Genomic DNA, 25,892 nt, shown 5'->3' on the forward strand with positions numbered 1-25,892 from the left:
CCCGGCTCCGCGCGGCGCCGCGTCCCGCGCGCCGCCATCTTAGCCCGGGAGACGGCGCGGGGCGCGCGGCGGCTGCGGCACGGGGCTACCCCCCCCATCCCCCCCCTCGCCGCCGCCGCCATGAGCGCGCCCGCCGTCGGCCCCAGCCTGCTGCCCCTGCTGGAGACCCTGGAGGACCCGGCCGCGCCGCCGGGGGACCTCACCGACGCGCACCTCACCGTCGCCAAGTGAGCGCGGCCCGCGGGGGGGTGGGGGGCCGCGCCGCGCCGCGCCGCCTGAGGGGACGGCGGCGCTCGCCAGGCCTCGGCCGCCCGCCTGCGCCGAGGGGCCCGGCCGGGAGGCGGGAGCTGGCGAGGCAGCGTGGAGCCCGGGGCCGCGGCGCGCTTCCCCTGCCCGCCCACCGGCCCTTCCCTGCCCGCTTCTCGTGGTGGGTGAACGCGCGGTGAGAAGCAGAAGCTTCTTCCGACCGGGGAAAAAAAACCCTCACTTTTCCGCTTTCTAGATTTTTTTTTCCCCCACACAGTTTTGGAATGATCATGTGTTCTCTTAATTACATTTTTTTCCCCCCCAAAGGTACCTCTTAACCATCAGGTCCCATTTTTACCAGAATCCTTCACATCTGTTAACATGTGCAAAGTCATTATTACCGCTTGCCATGAGTATCTTCCTTGATTCCCTGTCTTTCTCTTTTCTAGTGACTTCTTAAACCATAAATGCTTAGGTATCAGTGACTCTGCTCGCTGTATAATAGAGTTTACCGGTTTCTAGTAAGAACTGACTGGAACTAATATCCGAACTTAGGGATCACATCAGAACAAGAAATTTCTCAGGCTGTCTTTTGATGGTTACACGTGTTAAGCTTGTTTCCTGCAATGTGAAACTGCTTATTAACACTTTATAGGGAAACACGAACTCTCCTATGTGGATGTTCTTCAGATACGTGGGAATTTTTCGCTGTTAGTTGCGAAAGCAGAATTTTTCTATTATCAGGGATCTGCATTCTAAAACTTTTTTTTTGAGTAGTGTGCTAATTTTAGCTTTATAACAAGCCGTGTAAAGTTTGTCTAATTTTCAGTAGTCACAGGAAGTTTGCCCATTAACTTGTAATGTTTTTGTCAAAGATGACAGAAGATGAAAACCCTTAATGTCTTTTATGCTCCATACACAAAATGGTTCATTAGTTATTTCACTTTTTCTAATATATTAGGATATATATGCTTTAAAAAATACTGTTTTACCATTATGGCAGACTAATTGTGTGGTGATTAGTGGCTCTGTTCTTTTCTTTATAATTTTTTTTTTTTTACTTTCTAAGGAAAAAAAAAAACTGTTCTATAACCACCATCTTTAGACCAGTTAATGGATTGTGTATAAAAAGAAATGTATGTCAATACCACATTTAACATTTGTCAATATTGCTTATTTTCTTCTCTGCTCCTTGAAGTCGCTTGACTGGTGAGGAGAGCAAACAATTCACTGCAGAAGTCAGAAGACACTTTTCTCGACTTTGCAAAGTGATGAAGGTATGTCTCTTCCATTAAATTTTCTGCAGTTTATTTTAACGAACAAACCAAAGGTATGTTTAGGTGATTGAGATACCTGGCCAGTCTAAGACTTGAATTCATGTAATGCTAATTTGAGCTAGTGACGTGGTGGTAAGGGTTTGTTGGTAAATTGTTTCCTTTGTGTTATAGAAATTACTATAGAGAAATAAATTTGAGAGTCTTCGATGAGTTCATGCTGTGTTGTGCAGTCAAATCTAGTTTTCCAGAAAAGATACAGTGTGTTCTGCCTGTCCTTGGAAACACTTTGGAGAATTGGAATATGAAGCAAATCTCAAGGGATTTGGAATGTAAAGGCTGTTGTTCTAGCCACCTTTTTTTTTTTTATTATTCCTGCTGTAGATATTTAATAACAATTGGAGAGTTAGGTAGTAGTACATGCACAGAAAAGAAAGAATTTCTGATGTTTAGCACATATTTAAGTAAAAATGTCTAAATTACAGACAGTAAAAATGTCTTGAGAACCCCAAATTCTTTCAGTAATTTGCGTTGTATATAAATAGGATGGCTTTACTATATCAGTCTATTTTCCATCAAGCATTCTGTTTTGACAGCTCTCTTCACTAAGCAGAAGTGTTGGAATTAAGACAGTTAAAACTTTATAGCCACTTCTGTGACTTGAGACTTTAATAATTTATTTTTTCAGGCACACATTTCTAGTCAAAACTCGGAGCTAAGTAATGCAGCATTACAGGCCTTAGGATTTTGTGTTTTTAATTCGAAGATTACATCTGAATTATCTGGTAAGCAAACTAAAACTTTCACATATTTGGTGATTAAAAAAATATAGCAGAGCTCTTTATTTATTTGTATACTTTAGTTTTGACTAAGTTTACAGTTCCCATGCGGTACAGTAGTTTTGTCTCTAGCATGAAGCAATGTGAGCAGTTCACTAATTCCATTTTGTGCAAGAAATTGTAATGTGTTTCCATGCTGCTACACTAATACTATTGTACTAATTTCCAGTTTCAGTAAACACTTCGGTAGCATTTAGGTCCTGTAATTTGTCTTTGTGGAATTAGTAATGAAAAAAGATGCTGAAATGGAAAAAGAATGGACACTTTTTTTTTTTATGTAGGGACAATGTAGGGAGCTATAGTAGTGTTTTTGAGGGGTTTTTATCCCTTACTTGGTGGTTCTAGCTTGTCACATTGCTGCTGTCTCTTAAATGTTGGGCTGGTAAAGTCCTTGAGATTAATTTAAAGTAATCCAAAACTTTATGGCCTAAATTACTAGAAAGCACTAAACCCTTTTAACGACGAGTTTTGCTGCTGAAAACTTGAGGGTATGCATCAAGGTATGTGGGGTTTTTTTTTTTAAGTCTGGATTTTGTTAATGGAGGAGAGCTAATGTCCGAGTTGGCTGATCTTCAGAAGGTAGCTGTTAGGTGTTCCAGTGGTCAGGCATATCCACTTGCAGTCATACGATCAAAAGCCGCTCTGTGTCAAAAGCCGCTCTGTGTCGGATGGCCTGCGACCTTTGTGTGTACACCCTTAGCTTTAGTGTGTGGTGGATGGTTAAGCTACGATTGCCTTTGATGGGCCCGCAAAGGAAAGTAGTGTGATTCAGCTCTTGCCTTGTACCTTGATGGTGCCTGAGCCCGTAGTGACCATTAAGAAGAATGACAAATGGCAAGCTGTCTATTCCCCCCCACCACCACCTCTTTCTGGTGAGCGCTGAATGGTTTTGGACAAATGCACTAGAATAATTTTTAGCAGAGGAAAAACCTACCTCAGGCAAGACTGAACAGCATCCTGTGTATGGATGTGCAGACAGGATTTTTTTTGTGTGTTTGAAAGGATACTGCCATTCTGCTTATTGAAACTGATTCTTTACCTCAGATTTTCTACTCATATTTCCTGAAGAATGTGTCCTGCTTTCCTCATGCTCAAACTTTCTGATTCCTTGTGGAAATAAGGCATCTATAATAACATCTGTGTAGTCCCTTTCTTCTCTCCCATAATTTTTTAAACAGTTGGTCAATTGCAGTCAATTTTGCTAGAGAACTTGTGGTTTCAGAGATAATTAAGTCCTGAAAATAGGTGGACAGGGGTTTGGGGCAAGAACTGTACATAACTCTGAGGAAGGGGCTATATGTGAGCTTATGCTTCTGAGATACTGAGATCACTTGCCCAGGAAACCCAAATTCGTAAGAAATCAGGCTTTATTCAATCTGAATTTCAAAGAAATAGATGACTTCCCTACCTCTCTTCCTAGTTGAATTCAAGTGCTTTATCTTGCTCTTTCTTTTGTGTAACTGTCTTGCTGTTACCTCAGTTCGAGCTTTACTGCCTTTTTTAATAATAAAAACCTCTTGTAGTCCTTAAAATGAATTTTGTGTGTCAGCATAGCAGTGAAATTGACTGGACAAAGGTGCTTCTGAATTCACTTGAAATCCAGAAAGAAGTTGTAAAAAATCAAAGAAATATTTAATCTTTAGGGGTTGGGGGGGGGGTTTTGATAAAATTGTCTTTCAGTTTTATGGTTTTCTGGTTTCTTAAAATAATACTATAGATATATACATACTATTAATGTAGTATATCAATACTTTTTGTGCATTCTTGCTAATTATTTTGAAATGAATTTACAAAAATTGCTGAAGATTAATGTTTAAGGCATTAAATCGTGACTTTTGGGAGCTTTAGTTGCATGGATCTCCTTGCTTTAGTATTTGTTAGCTGAGCAAAATGACCTGAAACTTGCTAAGAAGTTGATTAGAATTACGCAAACAGAATTTGAGTGCTATGCATTCTGCTTTCAGCGCCGGAAATACAAGAGTTGCTTTCAACAGTGAACAGCGTTGCTGTAAAAACTTCAGACAAAAACACTCGCACTCGAGCACTTTGGGTGATCTCTAAGCAGACATTTCCTTCTGAAATTGTTGGAAAGGAGGTAAGTTTCCTAGCTTTTTCTTTTTATTTTTTTCTTCTTCTGCCCCTGGTTTCCAAAGGAAATAAGGCTTAATGCAATTTCTTGGTCACTCTCCACCCAGTAGCTTTTGAGTCTGAAGGCCATTTTCCGCCAAATTTGACGGGCTCAATTATGTTAAGTTCTTGGAAAATTTTTAAGCATGGATAGCTACAGAGAGAAAAGAGTTCACAAATTATTGCTCCACTTGAGGGAAAAGCTGCAACGTGAGCTTGGCAATTGTGTTAGACCCCAGCAAAGCTGCATACAAGAGAAACATTACAAATGCTCTAGTTTTCTCAGATTTCTAATCTTAACTGGACCCAGGATAATCCAATCACGGGCACAGTCATGGGAAACCAGATTTCAGAATTCCTGCTGCTTATGGAAATATTCATATTTAATACAATGCTGGCTCCGATATTATTTCCTCAGGTGTCCAGCATCATTTCTACGCTGGAAGCAATACTTACTAAAGGAGATGTACATTCTATGGTTGTCGAATATGAAGCACTGAATGTTGTTATACGGTATGTGCACTGCAATATTAAATGCTTAAAATAAATGCTTAGTTTTTTGGAAAACTATTGAAACAAAATCTTAGTGACATTAAATATTCTGATGATAAATATTTGGAATGGTCTTTGAATTGTTAAATACATTAGATTTTTTTCTGTAATGTTTTGCATTAATCAGTGCAATAGAGTGAAAGTGTGTGAACTACTGTTCCTATTTCTGGCCTTTTCCCAGGCTCCTGAACCACTTCATCTGCAAAATACTCCATTAATGATAACATGACATAACTGATGCTGACCCAGAAAGTAGTCAGTGTTCAGATGAACTTTAACTGCTTTAATTTTTAATGGTTTATTAGGAATGCTAAATTATTTCCGAAGTCTCACTTACACTTCACAAGTCATGTTCTTTTCATGTTCTAGTTTTCTTTTTCAAAGTCAAGCTGGTTGAGAAATTTTCAGCTCTCATATGGAAGGATTTACTTTTACAAATGTCTTCTCATTGGTGCTTTACAAGTTTATCGCTACACTGTTCCTCATAACACTGTTGAAATACTATTTAATTCCAAAGCCAACATTTTAGGCTAATACTGAAGAGTGCATTCTTTTGGTCAGCGCTGCCAGAATAGTCAAAATAATAGATTTTATCTTTATTTGGAATTAATTCAATTTTTTTATAGTAAATGTGTTTAAGCTTAAATCTTTAAGTCCTTTCAGGGTAAAAAATTTCTTGAGCTGTATGCATCTGTCTTGAACAGCAAATACATCTTTAAGAAAAACAGTTACTGTGGTAATTTGCTTATTTTCTCCCCTATATTTTAATGCATCAGATTTCTATAGCAGAGAAATTGGATATTACTTTTTCCATTTACTTGGTATTTAGTGCTTTTGGCATCTAAATAATTATACTTTAATAGCTCTTTTTGCAAATCTGAGGTGCAGTAGAGAATTACTCTTGAAAGTTGCACATTTTATTAAGTTTCATATATTTCTATAGGATTACAAAAAAGATTCAGTTACTCTCCAGAGCAGGAGTTGTACTTGAAAATAAACTTTAAACAGATACTGGGTCTCAGGTTGAGTGACACCATTGGTAAGAGGATGCTGTGGTTCAGAAGTCCCTTAGGCTGATGGCAAATTTAATGGAAAACTGTTGTCTTAAGCAGTGTTTGTCCTTCAGCCTTCACCTCAAAGATGTGAAACCTTTTCTTAGGAAAAATTGTTGAGAGGCAGCAATTTTACTTAATGTGGCAAGACCTTTGTTAGTTGTAATGACAGGGATGTGATATGACGGGACCACAGAGAACACCTGGGAAATTCTGTCTCTCTGGAAGAGACAGCCTTCTTCGGACAAGTTTGAATACGTGCCAGGAACTCCCGGTTTTGAAAGCCTCATCAGCTTCAGTGTGGGATTGTGTAAACATACTGAATTTTTTTGTCTTACTGTGCTCAGACAACTAAGCACTAGAGCAAGGATGAAATAAGGATACTTCACGAATCTGCTTTGGGTCTGTGCAAACCTGTGCTGCTTCTGGGTTCAAGCTGCCTTTGAAAAGCAAGCGTTTATTGCTTTCACCACACGTAGCCTGTTGAACCTGGTCTGGTCCGTGTGAAACGTGTAAGGAATGGTTAATTTGCAAACTGTACTTGGTCATTAATGATGAAGAGGTGATTGTATGTTTCTTTCAGGCTTTCAGTTATTGTGCTAGATTTGCCTAAAAAGTTATGATAGAATAAGGACAGCTGTAAGTGTCGGTTTGTTGCTCTGCTCTTGGTGAGGGACATCTGAATTACTGTATTTTTTCTGAATTCAGCTTAATGGAGCAGGTGCCAGCCCAAATGGGAGAAGAGGCTGTGAGGTGGGCAAAACTGATCATTCCTCTGGTCGTCCATTCCGCTCACAAGGTGCAGTTACGAGGTGCCACGGCGCTGGAGATGGGCATGCCGCTGCTGCTTCAGAAACAGCAGGAGGTAGCGGCTGTCACTGAGCACCTCATGACCACAGTAAGTGGAAATGTTGTGCCTTCTCTCTGCTCTACAGGCAACAGCACTGGTTATCAGGTTTTTTTTATAATCTAGGTAGAGATTTTTCAAGTGGCTTTTTGCTGTCACTGTGCATTAACAGCAACTACATGATGACAGTGATTTTGACAGGAAAAAATGAAGGTAATGGCAATGTAGTTATAGGACCACTAAAAAAATTAAGTTTCTAGTATGAATCATAGATCAGGATAAAAACCTACATTTTAAAAATGACCTTCAAGCACCTGTCTTGATAGCCTTAACTCAGAAATAGCATCATTAAACTTTATTTATTGCTTGTTAAAATAAATTTAGTTTACCAAACTATAATTATAGCAAAATCTAGAGTGGGAGTGACCCACATTATCTATTCCAGCTTCCTAATCAAAGTAGGAATAGTTAGATCAGGTTGCTCAGGGCCTTGTTCAGTTGGTGTCTGAACATCTTAAAGGACTGAAATCCTACAGTTTCTCTGGGCAGCCTGTTCCAGTGCTTAACTACTTTTACTATATTAAAAAAAAAGTTTTGTTTTTTCTCTTTTTTTTTTTCCTCTTTCTGAAGTGGAATTTGCCTTGTTGAAACTTGTGACTGTTTTCTCCAGTCTTTTCCTCCGGTGCCTCTGAGAAGCGTCTGGCTTCTTCCTTGTAACCCTACTGTAGTGGAGGTAGTGGAGGACTTTGCATGTACTTTTGAATTTTGTGAGGTTCCTGTCGGCCCATTTCTCAGGCTTGTTGAGGTCCCTCTGAATGGCAGCTCTGCTCGCCAGTGCTCCAGCCAGTGCTTTCCCTGCCCAGCTTGGGGTCAGTGACAAACTTGCTGGGATTGCGTTCCACCCATCGTCCAGGTCGTTGATGGTGTTAAATCATGTTGGCCCCAGTGTTGACCCTTGATGAATGTCACGCATAAGCTGGGCTCTGAACTGCTGACCATGGGCCTTTGAGCCTGACAGTCCAGGCACACGCTTTGTAATCTGACTAGTCTGTATCTCCCCATTTGGCTGCAGGGACACTAGAGGACACAGTGTCAAAAATTTGCTAGAGTTAGAGTGAAGAACATCTGCTGCACTCCGTGGGTCGGCAGAGCCAGTCATTTCCTCATAGCAGTCAGTCAGTTTGGAAAAGCAGCGTTTTCTCATGTTAAAACTGTGCTGACTGTTTCTAGGGACCTTCTTGCTGGTTTATGCCTGAAAATGACTTCCGTGGGAACTTGCTCTGTTATTTTTCCAGGCACTGAAGCTGGGCTGGTTAGCTTGTAATTCCCCAGATCATCTTCCCCCTTGCTCTTTTTTTGGAGACTGTCATAACATTCTCTTTTTCTTTCCTGCTGTCACTGGGGACCTCTCCTAATTGCTGTGACCTTTCAGAAATGATAGTGTGGCCTCATGGTGTCATCAGTCTTCTCCCTCAGCACCTTTGGATGCATGCTGTACAGTTTGATGGACTTTGATATGTAGTTTACTTAAGTGATCTCTAGCTCAGTTCTTCACCATAGGTTGCACCGTTGTGCCCAGTAGCAAAGGTTATGGGAGAGCGACGTTGAAGGCCTGAGAGCAGACCTAGCCAGTAAAGGTGGAGGCGAGGAAGGCACCGAGTACCTCAGCATTTTCCATGTCCATCAAAAGGTTCCCACCCTATTCAGTAACAGTCCCGTGTTTTCCTTGGTGATCATCTCGTTGCCAGCATACTTGTAGAAGCCTTTTGTGTTACCCTTTAACATCCAGCACTGTTAGCTTCACCCTAAAAAAATAATGAAATGTTAGCAAAATTTGACTGATTTACTGGCAAATGTGGCATGGTACAGAACTGTATCTTTCTGATCTAGAAATAACATAGTCAATTCCAGATTGTTTGTGTCTTTCCAAGAGTCATGAGTACAAGTACGTGGTTTTTAGGGTATTTTGAGTATATTCCTTGCCAAAAATATTTTTCTTTTTGTTTGCAGAAATTAATTTCAGAACTCCAAAAATTGTTCTCTACAAAAAATGAGACTTATGTGTTGAAATTATGGCCACTATTTGTGAAACTACTTGGAAAGGTGAGTAGAAAAGCAGTAAGTTTAGTTCCCTAAGGATTCATCACTGTAGATTTTGACAACATAAGTATCTTAACTCTGTGAACATCTTTGTCTTCAGACTCTGCATCGTAGTGGAAGTTTTATTAACTCATTGCTGCAGTTGGAGGAACTTGGATTTCGTAGTGGCTCACCAGTGGTAAAGAAAATAGCCTTCATTGCATGGAAGAGTCTAATAGATAACTTTGCTCTAAATCCAGGTAGATTTAAAAACAAAAAGCTAACACCTGAACTGTTTTGTCTATCATCACATTACCTAAATGGAAGAGAATGTATTTTTTCCTCAATTTGATAGTAATCAACCGTATATGTGTATGTATAAGTAAAATTGAAGTATGCTCTTTTTTTTTTTTTAATTGAGAACTAACTTTATTTGATCAGTTCTATCTTAATTTTGCTGCTAGGAGAAATGGTTAAAATTAACAAACCTTTGTTTTATAACAGTTTGAGCCAAACAGCAATGAAATAGAGAGGAAAAACATGTTGTAGGTTTTATTTTGCGTTGTATTGGCTAATTGGATAAGAGCAATGCTTCAAAACTCCAGTAGTTCTTCTAAAAAAAAAAATTACATGGTGTTGTTGGCATTTGTGTTGTGTCCTAAAACGAATAGCAAGGATTAGATACTGCAAAAGCAGTCTGAGCAGTTTCGTGTTGATTGCAGAGGGCTGGTGCTGCTGCTGCTGAGTTGGCTAAAAGTTTCTCTTCTTTGAGTGCTTGGATAAAGTTGAGCAAACTTCTGTCCAGATTTGCTTTGCTATTCCTACATGATAGGAAGATTAATTTAAGTAATCTGTAAGTCATATAAACGCTTCAGCGGTAAATTATCACTTGTGACTCCAGTATACTTTAAAATCATTCAGTCTCATTGAGTAGTTTATGTACATATGCGTTATATTTGTTTTGTTTTTCTGTTCTCTTTAAATTATCAAGCATGAGTGGATATCGTTCTTCCACGTTTACGTTAGTATTCAGCAGACTTCATTTCAGTCCTGATATTCAAAAGAAATACCTGCTATTTCTGGAGTCATTCCATAAAACTTAGAGCAATAAAAAGGTCAGAAAGATTGGTGTATACATAATGTATTTTATTTTCACGAATTGTTACTCGTTGTATTTGAAGCTAAAATACATTAGGAGGAGATGTGGTTTAAAAAAATTCTGCTTTTTTTGTTCTGCAAATCAAATTTTAATTGCATTGCTTAAAAATACGGACTTTTTATTTTGTCTTCAAGATATATTGTGCAGTGCTAAAAGGCTGAAATTGCTAATGCAGCCACTGAGCTCTATCCATGTGAGAACAGAGGCTTTGGCACTGACAAAACTGGAGGTCTGGTGGTATTTACTTATGAGACTGGGACCACAGCTGCCTGCGAACTTTGAACAGGTAAGAAAATGGAAAATAGTCATGGCATAATCATTTAGCCTGTGTTGAGTGTGTGAAGCTAAGTCTTCTCTCTCATACTGTAATTTTTTATACCTGTTTTGTCATTCCCTAGTTTGGTATTACAGTGAAACTGTCATAAGGGACTAAATCTGACTTAGGCCTATGTATGTTACACATCTATATATTCTATGTAGAAGGAGTATTTGGGGCTATACTTGCAGTCTTTTTAAAGTTCTAAAGGAGTTGAGAGCGTATCTGCATGTCATGTGAGCATCTTAATGAAAATCTCCGCTCAGCGCACGGTTGTAGTAAACCTAAGTGGATTATCTAAGGGCTGCTCTGTCCTGTCACTGTGGAAGTACATGCTTTGCAAAGTCTGCCATGGGAAAACATTCTGAAAAGAATGCAAAATACTTAGAAAGTGACATGGAACAATGATCCAGGTGTACTTTTCTGTAAAATTTGCAATCAGGCAGTGCTTTGCCCTTCCCAAGGAACATCCAGTGAACAAGGAGAAAAACAAACTGTTATGATAGCCTGTTCACAAAAATATTGTGAAAGCCTTAACTTCATGTTTATAAACTGTCAGCAGATAAGTGGGATACTGAAAAGAATGTCTACGTCTATTTGAGCAGATGTTTTACAGTTACTTAAGGAACCTCATGTATGCTCTAGTCAGTTGTTAAGTGTGTACAGTTTTTATCACTCTGTTTTCTAAAGATGCAAACAGAAGTTAATCATAAGGGAAATAAAGTGCTCCCAAGTGCTTTATGCACAGAACAGACCAACTTTTTAAAATTTCATTTAACAATAATGGGAATACTTCTTGTAAAAGTTGTTCCGAGACGTGTGCAGCTTGGAGGGGCAGGGGGATTAACTTTTGTATTTTTTCTTCCTGAAACACTAGTTATTTTGGATTGTGCTGACTTGGAATAATATCCAGGTAATACTTCAGGAGTCATCATTGTCCGTAATGTGCAAACTAATTTCTCCCCTGTTCAAGCAGGATAGGCCTGGGTGAAGGTTTCTGTGTTCTGTTCACTATGGATTTGAAGGCTTAGACCTTTAAGCAGTGCTTAGGTGTTTGAGTTGACTTTAATAGTGGTAGTTGCACTTGTTCTGGAAATGCGATTTGATAGAAAATTTGATAATGTTGTTAGTACTCACCTTATAGTTGGAATGAATAAAGTGTTGCTACTAGGTTTCTGAATTTCATTAAATTAAACTTGACAAGGTGAGAGAAGGGGTCAAAGTTCATTTACCTTTTTAAATTACGGTACAATTAAATCACTTCTGCAGTGAGTTTGGTTTAATCTAGCCTTTGCGAGTCCAGCAAAGGGCTACTAAGATGACTGAGGGATTAGAGCATCTCTCCTATGAGGAAAGGCTTGAGAGAGCTGGGGCTGTTGAGCCTGGAGAAGAGAAGGCTGAGAGGGGATCATATCGGTGTGTATAAATATCTGAAGGGAGGGTGTCAAGAGGACAGGACCAGCCTCTTTTCAGTGGTGCCCAGCAATAGGACGTGAGGCACTGGGCACAAACTGAAACACAGGCAGTTCTCTCTGAACATGAGGAAAAACTTTACTGTGAGGGTAACAGAGCAGTGGGACAGGTTGCCCGGAGAGGCTGGGGAGCCTCCATCCTTGGAGATATTCAAAAGTCATCTGGACACAGTCCTGGGCAGCGTGCTCTAGGTGACCCTGCTTGAGCAGGGGGCTTGGACTAGACGATCTCCAGAGGTGCCTTCCGACCTCAACCGTTCTGTGATTCTGTGAGGTACCCAGAAACTCTGGAAACACTGATACTGTAAACAGCAGTAGTTTACATTGAAACTTAGAGTTCTTTGACTGCTTGTCTGTCATTCCTGTTTTCACTGAGGTTTGGTATCTTTGCAGGTTTGTGTACCGTTAATCCAAAGTACTCTAAGTCTAGATTCTTCTGCTGTGTTGCAAGGAACACCTTCACGTGGACCAGCCAACCAGAGTTTAGCCTCAGCAAACCCTGCACCGAAATCAGGTATTGAAACACAAGCCCCTTTCCAACTCTATTTCAGAAGCAGGAACTAACCTGTTGTATTAAACCCTCTTATGATTTTTCACTTGCAGTATGTTATTAACGTAAACAATATTTAGAATATTGCGTGCTCTTCTGAGAGCTTAGAGGTGGTGACTTATGTTAGTTAGAGACTGTTGTAGTCATAAGTTTACAAAATCACGGTAATCAAATTTTGTTGAAATCCAGCTTTTAATGTCCTGAATTGTGTTGCCTTTGGTGAGGGAGCTTTGATCCTTAGTTTGAAACTCTGTTTCTTAGTATTTGTTGGTATAGGCACTATTTATAGATGCCATTTCCAGTTCTATACTATTTTCACTTTCTGTTGGAATGAGTAACCCCTGTGATCATAATACATCCCTAATTTTGGTTCTTTAAATACATGTTAGATACCATCAAGTTGAGCTGTGTGTATAAATGTGAGAGTTACAGAACTGCCTTTTTTCGCTGTATAGAACACCCCGGAGTCTAGGCCTTGTGTAACTGTAGGCTGCTGTAATTAGGAGCCTCAGGTACGTTGTAGGAGTATCCTAGATGTGTAAATCTCCCTGTTGTTCCTTTTAACAGGAAAATTAGTTAACTTTAATTTTGTAAAATCCTGTTTGAAATCTGTCAGTATTCTTTGATCTGGGACCTCTCGCACTTGAGTATAAAAGTTTCTAATGGAAATGCTTTCATAGCAATAGAATTAGTAGCAGTTGCTGTATAACAGCAACTTTCATGGAGAGACTTTAAAAAAAAAAAAGTGGAGTCTGAAACTTTGGTAGAGATCACTTGAAGATATGTATGCTTTCGAAATACATGTTTATAACTGACGTTAACCTAACTTGGAGCGGGAGTTTGTACTAGATGTCTGACTGTCAGAGATCCCTTTGAGCCTATATTATTCTGTGATTTGTTTTTTTTTAGTGTTAACTTTGGGGTTTTGGTCTGTTGAATCTTTCCTTTCACTTGATTCTAGATGAAATACTTGGTAATGTAACTTTTCAACCCTCCCTCCAGGTCCTTACCCATTTGGAAGTCCAGTCACACCAAGGATGAACCTGAATTCTAGTACAGCAGGAATGGTGGTGATTCCTTCCATTCAACTTTTGGGAATTGAAATGCTGCTTCACTTTTTGAGGGGTCCAGAAGTTTTGAATTTTGCTAAGCAAAATAAGCTGGTACTCAGTTTAGGTATATGAGTTGTATTTTTTCAAAGTACTTTTGCCTAACCTGAAATTACTACTTTTATTAGACTTAAAGATGCCCATTAGCATGAAATGCTTGAAATATTTAAAGGTGTTAGTTGTCATCTTTAATATTAGAAAATGTTTTCAATTGTATCAAATGCTTATAATGCATATTTATACTTGATTTTTTTAAAAAAGATTTGTCCTAAAAGTGCACCACAAAATAACAGATTTACAGAATGTGTTTTGTTCTTCTCATAGAGCCTCTTCAGTACCCGTTGATCAGTAGCCCTTCTTTTTTTTGTAAGCATGCCAGCACACTTATAAATGCAGTTCAGGATGGCTTCATTGCAATTGGAAAAGAGGTTCCTGGTAAGAATTTAATGGTGAAATTAGATTTTTGTTTCTAAGAAAAGAATCTGGGGGAGGGAAAGATAAGAAAGAATAAAGTAACCACTATTCTGTAATGTTCCAGTGCTGACATTATTAAAGAGAACTGATCCAGCTAGGTTTGAGAGATTGAGTTGTGGCTTAAATCAAAGTCTGTAGTTTAACATACTTCTATTCAGTCTGTAATAAAAACATTAAACAGACACTAAATCTAAAATACAAATTGTGTTATCTTGCAGATTCTATGCTGAATATTATATGGAAGGACATTAATGGATATGTAAAAACAGCTATTGAATCAGGTAAAAAAAAGTGTATTTTATATTGGTTATTGCTGACCAGTTTTTTTTTAAGATTAGACTCTAAGAAGTGTTTGCTTCACTGCTAGCAATTGCCCATTTTTATGCATCATCAATAGCTGTTCCTAAAGAAACAAGCTAATCTTTACATGATGCCTCCATCTTTATTACAAGAAAGAACATCTGATCTGCTCCAGTGAGGCTTACTAGCAAAGGCACAGTACCACATGACTACAGCTGTGTTGTCTCTTAAGCAAGAAGATGTAGCAGCACTGCAATTGCTTGAGCAGTTGTGCTTTTCTTACTGAAAAAATCTTTGCCATATCAAAAAAAAATCCCACCCCATGTCTTTGTATTGAGGAAAGCTCTTAGATTTCAGTGTCTTAATCAAATTAGTATAAATTCCTCCTTGTGTGCCTACAGCTACTTTTTTTTTTAATTTGGATTTTGTCTCATAGTAAACATAATCTCTTCACAGATGTATAAAGATAAGTTCTTTCATATTAAAAAAAAGTCCATTACTCTATAAAGGCCTTAAGTGCAGAACATTCTTAATACTGAAGTTTCCTTGCACTGAAAGGTCTAACTGAAAAGCATAGCAAAAATCCAGTACTAAATATAACACTTGGGTGAAGTAATACTTCACAGCATTTTTGAACACGTCAAAGTTAAGGGTGTACAGAAGTCTGTGTTAAAGGTAGGAAGGTTTTTCAGTTTTAATAATAAAACTTAGAATTTTTTTCTTTAAACTTTTTACACTGTTCTTTAGAGCAGAGACTTGGTATCTGATTCTGTAAAGTGTCTAGCATATGTTTATAGTGATATACAGGATTTATTTTGGCTTACAGTGCATTATATTTAATGATGATCACAGTGACCATTAGTCTGTTCTGCTGTAACTGTAAATACATTGTTCTAGGAAATAAGAAAGAAAAGCAAGGGTCCGAAGTACTGACTATGTTGCTCCAGGCCTTAAAAAACACTGTTAGATCAAATTCTCTTCCTATGCAGAAAATACTGGTAAGTCAGATGTGTTTTTTTAATCTCATCTTTTTGATTTTCTAAATTCTGCTTGGAGGCAGTCTTGCATTTTATGCATCAGCACTGCCTCTTAAGAGCCAACTTTTTTGGTGAAAAGGAGGAGCCTCCTCCTAAGGAGGAGCGAGTGTTACAATTTTGCTATTATTTTGTACTGTTACAAAAATAACTTCCCTAAGGTTCCTAGTATTTAAATACATTTTCTTCTTTTTCCCATCTTTAGTCCCTCATTGACATTACTGTTAAGGAATTGCCCCCCAAAGTATTGGGATCGCCAGCTTATCAGATTGCCGATATGGATCTTTTAAACGTAAGTCTGACTTTATTCCAGATCTTTGTCTTTATTTATGCTTAAAGGCATTAGGAAGTCATATGTGCACAAATGTACAGAGTGCTTTAAGTCATGACAGCCAGATCTTTTGAAAATTATGTTCCAGTTTCTGGAACACTGATTCTGTTTTCAGCCCCTGACTTCTCATGAATAATTTAACTGTCAGTAGCTAAATAGGGATGTGCTGAAAATATTGGATGAAACAAGGTTTCTCCTTTTATTTAAGTCATGATTTACTGTACAGGTTGCAGATAATCTTCAAGGAAACTGCATAGTCTAACTGTATAGTGCTTGTTATATACCGAAAAATGAAGTTTTGGGAAAATGTTGTGAAGTCAAAGTTAAGTTCAGTAAAGAAAGATAAGTGTTACACTCCTCAGGAAAAATCAAATGCACGGACACAATGCGGAGAATGTCTTGCTGGGCAGCATTACTGCAGAAAATGATCAGAAGTCAGAGTGGCCTAACAGCTGAAGATGTCAACCATGATCTACTTTAAAAAAAGGAAAAGGAAAAAAAAAAAAAAAGCTGGTATCCAGCATTAGGGAGAAATACTCTGGTTCTGCTTGAGTCCTGATGAGCCCTACCTGGAGTTCTGTGGCGAACGCTGTGTGCTGCCTTAGAGGGGAGAACGAGGGGAGGGCAATGTAGAAGACAGCCACAGAAAATAGCCTGTGAGAAAAGGCTGAAATAAGATTTTTGGTTGGAGTGAAACAGCCTGAGGGGGGGCCTGCTGGCAGTTGGATTTTTTTTTTTTTAAAGGTGGTTTAGAGCAGTCTAAAATTGAATGGTGATCAGCTCTTCTGTGTGCCTCAGTAGATAGGAGGTTTCTCGTTTGTTTTGCAGCAGCAGAGGGAGATGGAGCTCTCTAGCCTGCGAAAGCAGCTAATTGTTTACGCTTTTAGTCGGGGAGAGCATGGAATTCTTTTGGGGAGGTTTTAGAAGCAGACCGATATCTGCGAGAGGATATCTGAGTACAGCAGAGCAAGTGGATGCCTCAAGTTGTATAAATTCTGTGTAGTGGAACTGACTTAAGAGCTCAGTTCTCAAGGATGTCTTGGTTTTTTTGGAGGCTTTCTTAAGCCTTAATTACAGTCAGAGCTTTATTAAGGCTGATGAAGTTTTAACTGGCAGATATTAAATGTGTTTTGTTAAATGCCTTATCAGCAAATCTGAAATAATTCTCTGACAGATTTTAAAGGATTCAAGGTTGTCTGAAAGATGTCTTACTGAAACTTTAAATTAAGCAAATCTCACACTGCTCCATGTTGTTCAAGGAATTGTAATATGCAGTATTGGCCTTATGTCTACTTATCTGTTGCCTATAATTTCAAAGCAGTAAAAATGATGTGCTATAACTCATAACCTTTTAAAAATAAGTTTTTAGCAGAACACCAGTTATACTATAGCTGAAGCTAAAGTACCAGGATCTTTCACCACTAGTTTTTATTTTGAAGTGTTATGACTGACTATATCATACAGTTTGCTTTCAGTGGTTACAGATTTGTGGCTTACAGTTAAATATAGAAGATAGCAGATTCACTTAAATGTGTATCTATTTCATTTGTTCAGTGTAGACTGTTTTGACCTCTTAAATTTCTTTTACAAGGGAACGCCAGCTTTGTTCTTAATTCAGCTGCCTTTCCATAATAACCTCTTGGAGCAGTGTGTAACAGATGAGAGGTAGGTGTCCTAAAGAAAAGATTACTGTGGGTTCTGTTTGTTTTTTCAACAAGCTTCCCATAGTCTAAGATTTTATTGAAGCTTCTTTCTAACTTCAGTTAAACTTACCTGTGTAACTTTTCTCCCCTAGGTTCTTCGTAATCCTAGAAACTCTCGTGGGTTATGTTTTATCTGGTCCTACATCTCCGCTGGCTTTCAGCGAATCTGTGTTCTGCATCATTAATCAGAGCACAAAGCAGGTGGAGAACAAGGAGCATCTCTGGAGAATGTGGAGTATTGTCGTTAATCCGCTAACCGAATGGATTAATCGGGTATAGTGTTGTGTCCCCCCCGCCCTTTGCTCCTCCCTCACCCCTCCCCAAAGAAAAACACAGGGAAAATTTTCGTGCTGATCTTTAATATAATTTTAGGAATTAGATGTCTTAAAGCGATGGCAAAATTACATAAGCCTTGGTAGTGTTTGTGAAAGTAGGATGTGTACGGCAATTTGTAAAGGTTTGTAACTGAAGGATGCACACTGCAAAGCGAGGGAGTAAAAAGGAGGGGGAAGGCAGGAGTGCTGGTCGGAAGTGAGGTTTCAGGTGATTCCAGTCGGAAGAGTAATTATTCTTCTGTACAATGTACGGTGCAGTGCTGGGATCTTTCCCCCCTTTTTAAAGATTTCAGACGTGTTTATAGATGTGCTTTGAGCCTTCAGTGTAGCCTGGTTGTTGCAAAGGCTGAAAACTTGCCCTTCAGGACCTCCTAACCTTCACGTAATAAGCTTGTTTGCTCTTTGTGAATACTGAGTTGCAAGATTTAGGTTGTAGTTAGAACTGTTTTCCAGTAATGTTAGACTTCTTAATTGAAAGCCCTAATAAAAGCCATGTAAACTGTAACATTCAACTGGTTCTGCAGGCTGCTTGCCAGAAATCCGCTGACTTTAATGTAGGAACTGTCAAGCTAATCACCATGTAGTCTTTGGACCTAAAAAAAAAAATCTTTGAATTTTTAAAGGAAGTTATTTTTAGGTGCTTTAAATAGGTTGCTAGCATCATTCACTGCAACTGAAATCAGTAAAATTAATTAAAAATTCTAAATCTGTTTTTCCCTCTGGGGTTAAGGAGCTATTTTGGAATTAAAAAGTAGTGCTCCCCCTGCCCCCCCGCCCTTTAATAATGGCTTCTACTTAAGCTCTGAAGGAGCTGAGAAATGGCTAATTTAAAAACACCGTAAGTTATTTAATTTGTGCAAATTTTATGTACAAAATAAATGCATTTGGAACAGTCTTATTCATCACATAAATTTTGCAGGTTGCTAATCCACCAAAAACTTCTCGTTGCAGACTAACGAAGTAAATCAGGGTGATGCGCTGGAGCACAACTTCAATGCTGTTTATAGTGCGTTGCTGCTACCCGTATTCCATATATTCCCCGTTCAGGGATTTCCACAGGTAACAGTGAATTGCTAATACTGATTAGAAACAATGTGGGTTTGATCAAAATTATGAAGTACTACCCAATAATCTCAGAGTAGAGTTTAATTTACCAGGGGAGTGTGTGTGTATATATGTATATGTGTGTGTATACATACATATAAGACTATTGTTTGAAGGCTGGGATTCTCAAGTTGTGTAGGTTTTACAGAAGAAGAAAACTTAAAACAAATGTTTATCTCTATGCACAGACATTGATATTTATAAACTTTTTCTTTCTATTTTAAAGCCAACTATGAAATCCTTGTTGCGCACTTGGTCAGACCTGTATAGAGCATTTGCTCGCTGTGCTGCTTTAGTCGCAACAGCAGAAGAAAACGTGTGCTGTGAAGAACTTTGTGCAAAAATAATATCTGGGCTAGAAGGTGAAACTCCAGTAGTGAGTATAAACCAGTGATACTGAACTATATAAATATTTTAGCAAACTTTTTAAACTAGGTACATGTGCAAGAACATATTGAAAATTTTAATGTAGTGTTTTCTGTAACTTAAAAGTGGGCAGTGGGGAGGACTTAAAGCAGTAGGAAAATTTCTTTTTACTGATGGGAGTTAACAAGTTGATCCAAAAATGGATTGAAAGAAGAGAGTAAAAGTAATTATAATGCTTTATTATTACAATAAGTTAAGCAGGTTTTGCATTTGGCTTCTAAATACTTAAGTAATACTGGCTTAGTGAATGTCATTATCATGATAAATATAATTTGACCAGTTGAAATGAATATATGAAGCAACTTAAAGTCAAATTAACCAATACCGAAAAGAACAGATGTTTTCATTAGGAAGGAGAATAGAGTAGCATCGTAGCATTCAGAGAACATAGTTTGCTCTATTCCTGGCAGTTTCAACCCTACACACTAAAACTAAGACCTTTAACAGTAAAGCTTTATAAAAGAGAGAGCTTTTGAAAGATGGAGGTATTGCATTACCTCTCTTGTTTGTTTGCAAGACCACATCAGCTGGGGAGAGTAAGAGTGTCTGTAGGTGTCAGTGAATATTACATATTACTTTGGAACATAAAATCTCAGGTGCTTCAAAGTTGAATATTTGGGGGGGTGGGATGGAAATACTGTGAAAGGAGCAAACAAGAAATGCCTAAGAAAAGTGGAATCTGAAAACATGTCATTTGGAGGATTACATCATTACAGCTTTTTAGATGCTGCTGTGTACAGTACTAATCCTGATTATAAACTTCAATTTTCAGAAATTAATTATTCATTAAGCCAAATTTAAGCATTTAAGAGCTTCAGTATATAAGTTATGTTGAAACTAGGCTTTTTTTTTTTTGGCCTTCCTTTTAAAAGGAAGCACAACCTTTTATTTAGAACAAGATGTGGTGGATTGGGGAAAAAGAAAATGCTTGACATCAATCTCTTCATCTGTCCTAGAAACCGATTGTGCTTTCTGACTGTAGTGTTGTTAATGAAAATCTTGCTGTTAATGCCAACAATGGCTTTTCTAAAATCAGGTTTTGTATAGTAACTGAAGTAAGGCCACACTGAGATTTGATGGCATGTTCTACTAGACAGCTAGTACCTTGAACCTTTATATTTTTGATGCATCTTCTTAAATCTAATATCTTCTTACAGCTGCCTGTTACTGTTTTGCCTCTTTAGAATTATATATGTTTGCATCTCATTTGTGTCGAGAGGGAAGACTGCATCTTTCCCTCATGCAAATGTGCTTATTTTAAATCATAATCTTTTCTTTTCTTAGTTGTACCTGACCATGTAGTCAAATTTCATCCATTTCCCTCCTTCCAAATTTGAAGTTGTTGCATTGCTGTCCTGAATGGCCAACACGTCTTGTTTTATGTCACTATAACCTTTTTTCTAAGGTTTGCTAATGATTTCTGTTTCTTACTCAGATCCTTTCAGTGGTGGATGGTCTCATCCATATTATATCAGTTATGGTGGACTGCATCAACTTTGCACCGTATGGTACTAAATATCAACCAAAAAATAGATGTAAGAAAACATTTGAATATTGCGATTTTCTTTGTCTATTTTTTTTCTTCCTGGGTTGTTTGAAAGCTGGAATTATTGTAGATTCAAAAGTGATGACTGTAAAATATCAGCAGTCCATATAGTCTACGTATTATCTAAGCACTGAGCAGATTTTAAAAAAGTCACAAAAATGAACTCAAAATATCATCCAATGTCTTTAGGTACCTTTTCTTAATTGTTGAGCAGTTTAGTAGTTACTAAACGTAGCTGGCTTGGCAAAGCTTACTAAACTTAGTTACTAAACTTAGTTAGCTTGACAAAATATAGCACGTGTGAAATGCATGTAAACACTGAGGCTCCGTTCCTTTCCAGCTCCCTCTAGAATATAGCTCTGTTTCAATCTGAAGATGTATTTGATGTTTCAGCTATAATTTCACTTTTTGCCTATGAAATCTGCCTCTTTTGTTCTATTTAAACATACTTTGAAGTAGCAATGCTCGATCATAAACCATAGTCCAACTATATAATAAATACCTGCCTAAAATGAATGTTAAGCTGTTAACATTACAACTGAAAGGCTACTGCTTTTGAAGCTGCTTTGCATAATGTTAATCGGGAATAGGATTAATAGGTTTGCAGAGTGGTTTCCTGCCTTGCCTTGAAATCCATGGTGATACATGAATACAAGAGGACATTGTAAAAGGTGCTTTGTGCTGTTGCCTCTTCCCACTTACAACTATTGAAGAAAGGATTTGCAAAGTGACTGTAATTCAGTACAAAACTGAAGATATTTTTTTAATAATTTCTCTGCCCCATTTGAATGTTAGGGTAGCAAGTCGTCGTGTTGGACTACTGAAAGAATGAAATGCTTTAATTGAGTCTTAATAAGGAAAAGCATGATGGAACCTTTTCACTTTGACTAAAACTCCCCCTCCCCTCCCTATCCCTGTTCTAAAACTTACGCATATCAACTGGTATCTGTACAATGGTTGCCATCCTTTTGCAAGTAGATATTAAAGATACTTAAAAACATAGTCATTTGTATGACCAACAGTAAGTATAAATGAAAGGAATTGGAATTGTATCTGTAGTGATATCATAAAGTGATGCATTAAAAATGTAAGTCTTCTGTTAGGCCTGTGTTTTAGACTGTTTTTCTACAGATACAGTTTAGGAATCAAAGTTCTGTTTCCCGTGTAGAAAAAAAAAAAGTTCTAATATTGTTTATAATGTATGTAGGTTAGATAGGAATCTTAAAGCATGGAGATAGGGTGAAAAAACAAACTTTTAAAAAATCTTTTCTTTTAGCTCCACAGACACCTACGGATTGGTCTAAGAAGAAAAAGGAGCCCCTTGGAAAGCTCGCCTCTCTGTTCAGACTCCTGGTGATGTTGTTAAACTCTTTCCATGTGTTCAGTTCCAAAGAAATCTGTTCAGAAACGCTGGTCTCTGTTGGTCCTTCAATTATTGCTATTCTTCACAATATCATCAGCTGTGTTTCGTTGCCTTCAGTGATTGGGACTATGTTTGCAATTTTTTCAAAACCTCTGGCAGTGTTTTATGAAAAAACGAAGTGAGTATTTTAGGAATGACTGGAAAACTGGATTCATTGTATTGCTGCTTATTGGTGTAATTTTGTGTAGTCTGTAGCAAGCATTATATTTAAGCATAGCTCAGGGTTTTTCAAAGCATCAGTCCTGGGATACTAAGAATTCTCAACTCCTACTAACCTCCTTTTTGAGCACAGAGTATTTTGCTAGACTCAACCTGGTTAGTAGGCACCGTTCCTGTAGTGCACCCAGCCACTGCGAGTAGAACGTGTCTGCCTGGGACAGTTGCCGGGAAGCTGCTGGTTGCTGTGACGGCTGTTTGTAAGCTGGGGTGCCGGGGCCGAGTGCGCGGTGGCACCCAAGCTGGCATGGCTTCAGAAGCGGCCTGGCTGGTGCAGCACCGCGTTCGGCGCGTGCCACTGAATTTAAACGGGTCTGGCGCTCTGGCTGACGTGCGCGGCGGCCCTCGGCGCTCGCCGGTGTGTTACCTGCTAGGCGGCAGCGCAGCTGATGTTCGGTGGTATCCCAAAAATGCACGTGCGGGTAGTAGTTCCCATTGTAAGGCTTTTCTTTAGAAATGGAGCCAAACTTGATTTCATTACAAAAGGAACGCTGTATAACTTCTGAAAGCTTGATGGTTCGAATTGCCGTCTCTTTGGAGTGAATAACGTTACCTCCGCTTCATTATGCACAAACTGAAAATTTCAGTCATGATGTTTCATTTCTCTAAAATGGCCACTGGAAATAATACTTATCCAAAACAAGCTGCACATGGTAAATATGGTCTGAGAATCACTTAGTACAACTATAAAAACCTTACAGCTTGAATAATTCCTTTATGAAGGTAGAGTTGAACTACACCTGCTCTCTCCACCTCCCACCTCATCTGCCTCTGAGCACTGCCTGTCTCAGAATTATACATTAAAAGGGAGATGTTCGTGTTGGATATGTGTCTTTGAAGGGAGGCAATATGCAAGCAAACATAAGTTTGGGAACCTCTGTCTTCAGCTTGGAGGTCATGGGCTTAAAAGAAATTACAAAACACTGATCTCTCGCATTTTTTAGGATTGTGCGTGTAGGGATATATTTACATGAAATTAGTTTAGGTGCTGCTTCAGCTTTATACGCAGGTATTTATGGGGCCTGGGAAACTGTTTGGAAAGAGAGATAAGAGCGATACAAGGCAGGTAAAAGTTACTTTATCAGAAAACATTTTATTGTAAAGTTGAAGTAGTTAGTGCTCATTTTTGCCATTAGGTGGTTTAAAGAAACGTTTAGAGCATGCGGGTGTCTGGTGTTAAAGGGAAGGCTCGCTTGAAAGTCTTCAAGTCGGGAAGCTTGTAACTGCCCAGTGAAGAGGGTTGATTCCCTGCGTACCCACGCTGTGTACTCATCAAGTTGTGTATTAAGCCTAGTGTGCAATGCTTGAGTGTGGTTTAATTCTTATGTTTGGGATAGATGAGACAGCAAAATTTCATAATTTCTTTTTGTTTTGACAGGCTTGCTGATGTACCTAGAGTGTACAGTAATCTCAACAACAAGGTAAATTTGCTAGAGACAGCTGGAGGGAGGGAAGGGAGGGGGGAATATGACATTCTAGAGGGGGGTTTTTGCAATTCATCCTGTGTTCTAAACAAAATTGTAGCAAAGGTAATTTTAATTTTAAACTACTTGTATTTTACTGAGAAGACAGCTAATGTGAGGAGCTGTTAGCTTAGCTATTAAACACAGTTATATCTGATTTATTTAGAGTGAGACTTTTTCTGTGGCATGGTGTTCAGACTTGTTTATTCAAGCCATAATATCCTACAGGATAACAACTCTTTCTGTTTGTAGAAAAGCCTTTTTTTTAAGTAGTAAATATGTGCAACATTTGAATGAAAGACTAAAAATATTGCTTCTTCCTTCGCTCAGCTTGAAAAGTTACTGGCCGAGATTATCCTGTGTTTAGAGTCTCACTGCACTGGTTCTTACGATAGTGAACTACTAGAGCAGCTTTCTCCATTGCTGTGTGTAATATTTCAGCATAAGAGCAAACAGATGCGCAACCAGTGTGCCCACTTCTGGAATGCAACATTTGCTAAGGCTACATCGTTAACATATCCCGAGGAGTTAAAGTAAGATATATCTTTATGCTGTGTGTGGCTTGGACTGTGCAACAATATATAGTCCATGCAGTTTTAAGCAGGTTCTCTTTCTGGTCGTAAGAACTAGACATAATCAAGTGTGTATGTGTGGAAGAAAAGCATTGGTAGTATGTTTAAATTGTGAAAGTACCTTCATCCTTGAAGTTAACTGTGTGCAATGACTTAAATATACGGTTTTATCCTTGAATGCTTAGAAGGATGTTTGAGAAGTATTAAAATAGGTCTGGAAATTCATGTGTAAGGTTACTTGGCTGTAAAAGCCATGAATTGTAACACAGGGAAGAGAGATCTTAAGTTATAGATGAACAAATTGGCGTTGTTCTGTTTACTGTGTATGTTTTGCCTGTTGGAGGGCTGGTGTGTCTGCTGGTCTTGTTGCATGCTTCCCCCCGCTCCCCCCACTAAGTCTGACATTTTGTGTTGAGCAGAGCTGTGTTAAGCCAAGCCAAACAGAAAATTCCCCTCCTCCTGCCTGGTTTTGAAAGCGTTGAGATAGCAGAAGACGACAGTGGCCCGTTTTCTGATGCGGTAAGTATTTTGTTGACTCCAGCGGGCGCTTCATTGCGTATGACTGGGGGAGTCATTCAGAAGGTTTCCTAGTGCAAGGTGAACTCTGTTTCCCCGCCATGACTGATTTGCACTTGCTTCATGTTTGAAGTAGGAAACTAAGCTGAATAAGCACTGACGAGAGACTGAGCTGACTCTTAATAGTTTTTGCATTTTAAATTTTGGTTACTACCAGCTTGTTCAAAATAATCTTTTAAGTTGTCCTCTATGTAATTTAGAGAAAACAGGAGAGTGGGAAGGATGAACACATCGCGGGATGAATTTACGAAACTTGAATTCGGTTTCTTCATAGCAATGCGTTCAGTGTATTTTTGTTTAAATAGATGGAAAATTCACAGTGGGATGCAAAGATAAGTGGAATGGAAGTAAAGTCGGGTCGAAAACGAGATTCTCTGTTGGCACAGGCGAGTGAACTGAAAAGTGAAGTAAAAGACAAGACCAATAATGTTCAAGTAACATCTGCAAAGGTAAGGTGCTTATGAATAAGTGTAACGAATCAGATCCTTTTTTTTTTTTTGCAGTAGAATATTTAATACTGTTGTGAATTCTTAGTTAAAGTTATTGAATCATGTAGTACTGAAGTATTTCAGTCTTTTCTTTCAAATTTAAGCTGTACAGCATGTTCATGTAAATTCTGTTCAAATTCTGTAATAAGTTTAGAGACTGCTGAGGTTTAAGGAGGGATTATGCTGCTTGACGAACAGGAAGAGTGGCAATCAGACACTCGGTTCATGCTTCTGGTTGCACGTTATGACAAACTCTAGTGTTGGGGTGGATCGGATCTT

The 25,892-nt window shown here is 38.5% G+C and overlaps 1 protein-coding gene across 8 annotated transcripts in view; it reads left to right on the forward strand.

The window, feature by feature from the left end:
* The first annotated feature begins 113 nt into the window (after positions 1 to 113).
* The window catches only part of RIF1 (replication timing regulatory factor 1), a 36,845-nt gene continuing 11,066 nt past the window's right edge, over positions 114 to 25,892 (forward strand). For 5 of the 8 annotated variants that reach the window (XM_026088999.1, XM_026089001.1, XM_026089003.1 and 2 more), the window contains exons 1-25: positions 114 to 227; positions 1,445 to 1,523; positions 2,209 to 2,305; positions 4,324 to 4,454; positions 4,905 to 4,999; positions 6,799 to 6,988; positions 8,948 to 9,040; positions 9,138 to 9,276; positions 10,310 to 10,461; positions 12,357 to 12,477; positions 13,516 to 13,689; positions 13,947 to 14,057; positions 14,315 to 14,377; positions 15,294 to 15,394; positions 15,636 to 15,722; positions 17,353 to 17,426; positions 17,557 to 17,737; positions 18,751 to 18,858; positions 19,130 to 19,279; positions 20,765 to 20,864; positions 22,152 to 22,416; positions 23,893 to 23,935; positions 24,308 to 24,510; positions 24,969 to 25,068; positions 25,431 to 25,574. In XM_026088999.1, the coding sequence (XP_025944784.1) occupies positions 121 to 227; positions 1,445 to 1,523; positions 2,209 to 2,305; positions 4,324 to 4,454; positions 4,905 to 4,999; positions 6,799 to 6,988; positions 8,948 to 9,040; positions 9,138 to 9,276; positions 10,310 to 10,461; positions 12,357 to 12,477; positions 13,516 to 13,689; positions 13,947 to 14,057; positions 14,315 to 14,377; positions 15,294 to 15,394; positions 15,636 to 15,722; positions 17,353 to 17,426; positions 17,557 to 17,737; positions 18,751 to 18,858; positions 19,130 to 19,279; positions 20,765 to 20,864; positions 22,152 to 22,416; positions 23,893 to 23,935; positions 24,308 to 24,510; positions 24,969 to 25,068; positions 25,431 to 25,574 (3,108 nt within the window). In that variant the 5' untranslated portion in view covers positions 114 to 120. Of the gene's footprint in view, positions 228 to 409; positions 428 to 1,444; positions 1,524 to 2,208; positions 2,306 to 4,323; positions 4,455 to 4,904; positions 5,000 to 6,510; positions 6,603 to 6,798; positions 6,989 to 8,947; positions 9,041 to 9,137; positions 9,277 to 10,309; positions 10,462 to 12,356; positions 12,478 to 13,515; positions 13,690 to 13,946; positions 14,058 to 14,314; positions 14,378 to 15,293; positions 15,395 to 15,635; positions 15,723 to 17,352; positions 17,427 to 17,556; positions 17,738 to 18,750; positions 18,859 to 19,129; positions 19,280 to 20,764; positions 20,865 to 22,151; positions 22,417 to 23,892; positions 23,936 to 24,307; positions 24,511 to 24,968; positions 25,069 to 25,430; positions 25,575 to 25,892 lie in introns of those variants that run through there. The other 3 variants (XM_026089004.1, XM_026089005.1, XM_026089007.1) reach the window with 3 other exon arrangements.

Source organism: Apteryx rowi, unplaced genomic scaffold (genome assembly GCF_003343035.1).
Source record: "Apteryx rowi isolate R43461 unplaced genomic scaffold, aptRow1 scaffold_8, whole genome shotgun sequence".
Taxonomy (NCBI): domain Eukaryota; kingdom Metazoa; phylum Chordata; class Aves; order Apterygiformes; family Apterygidae; genus Apteryx; species Apteryx rowi.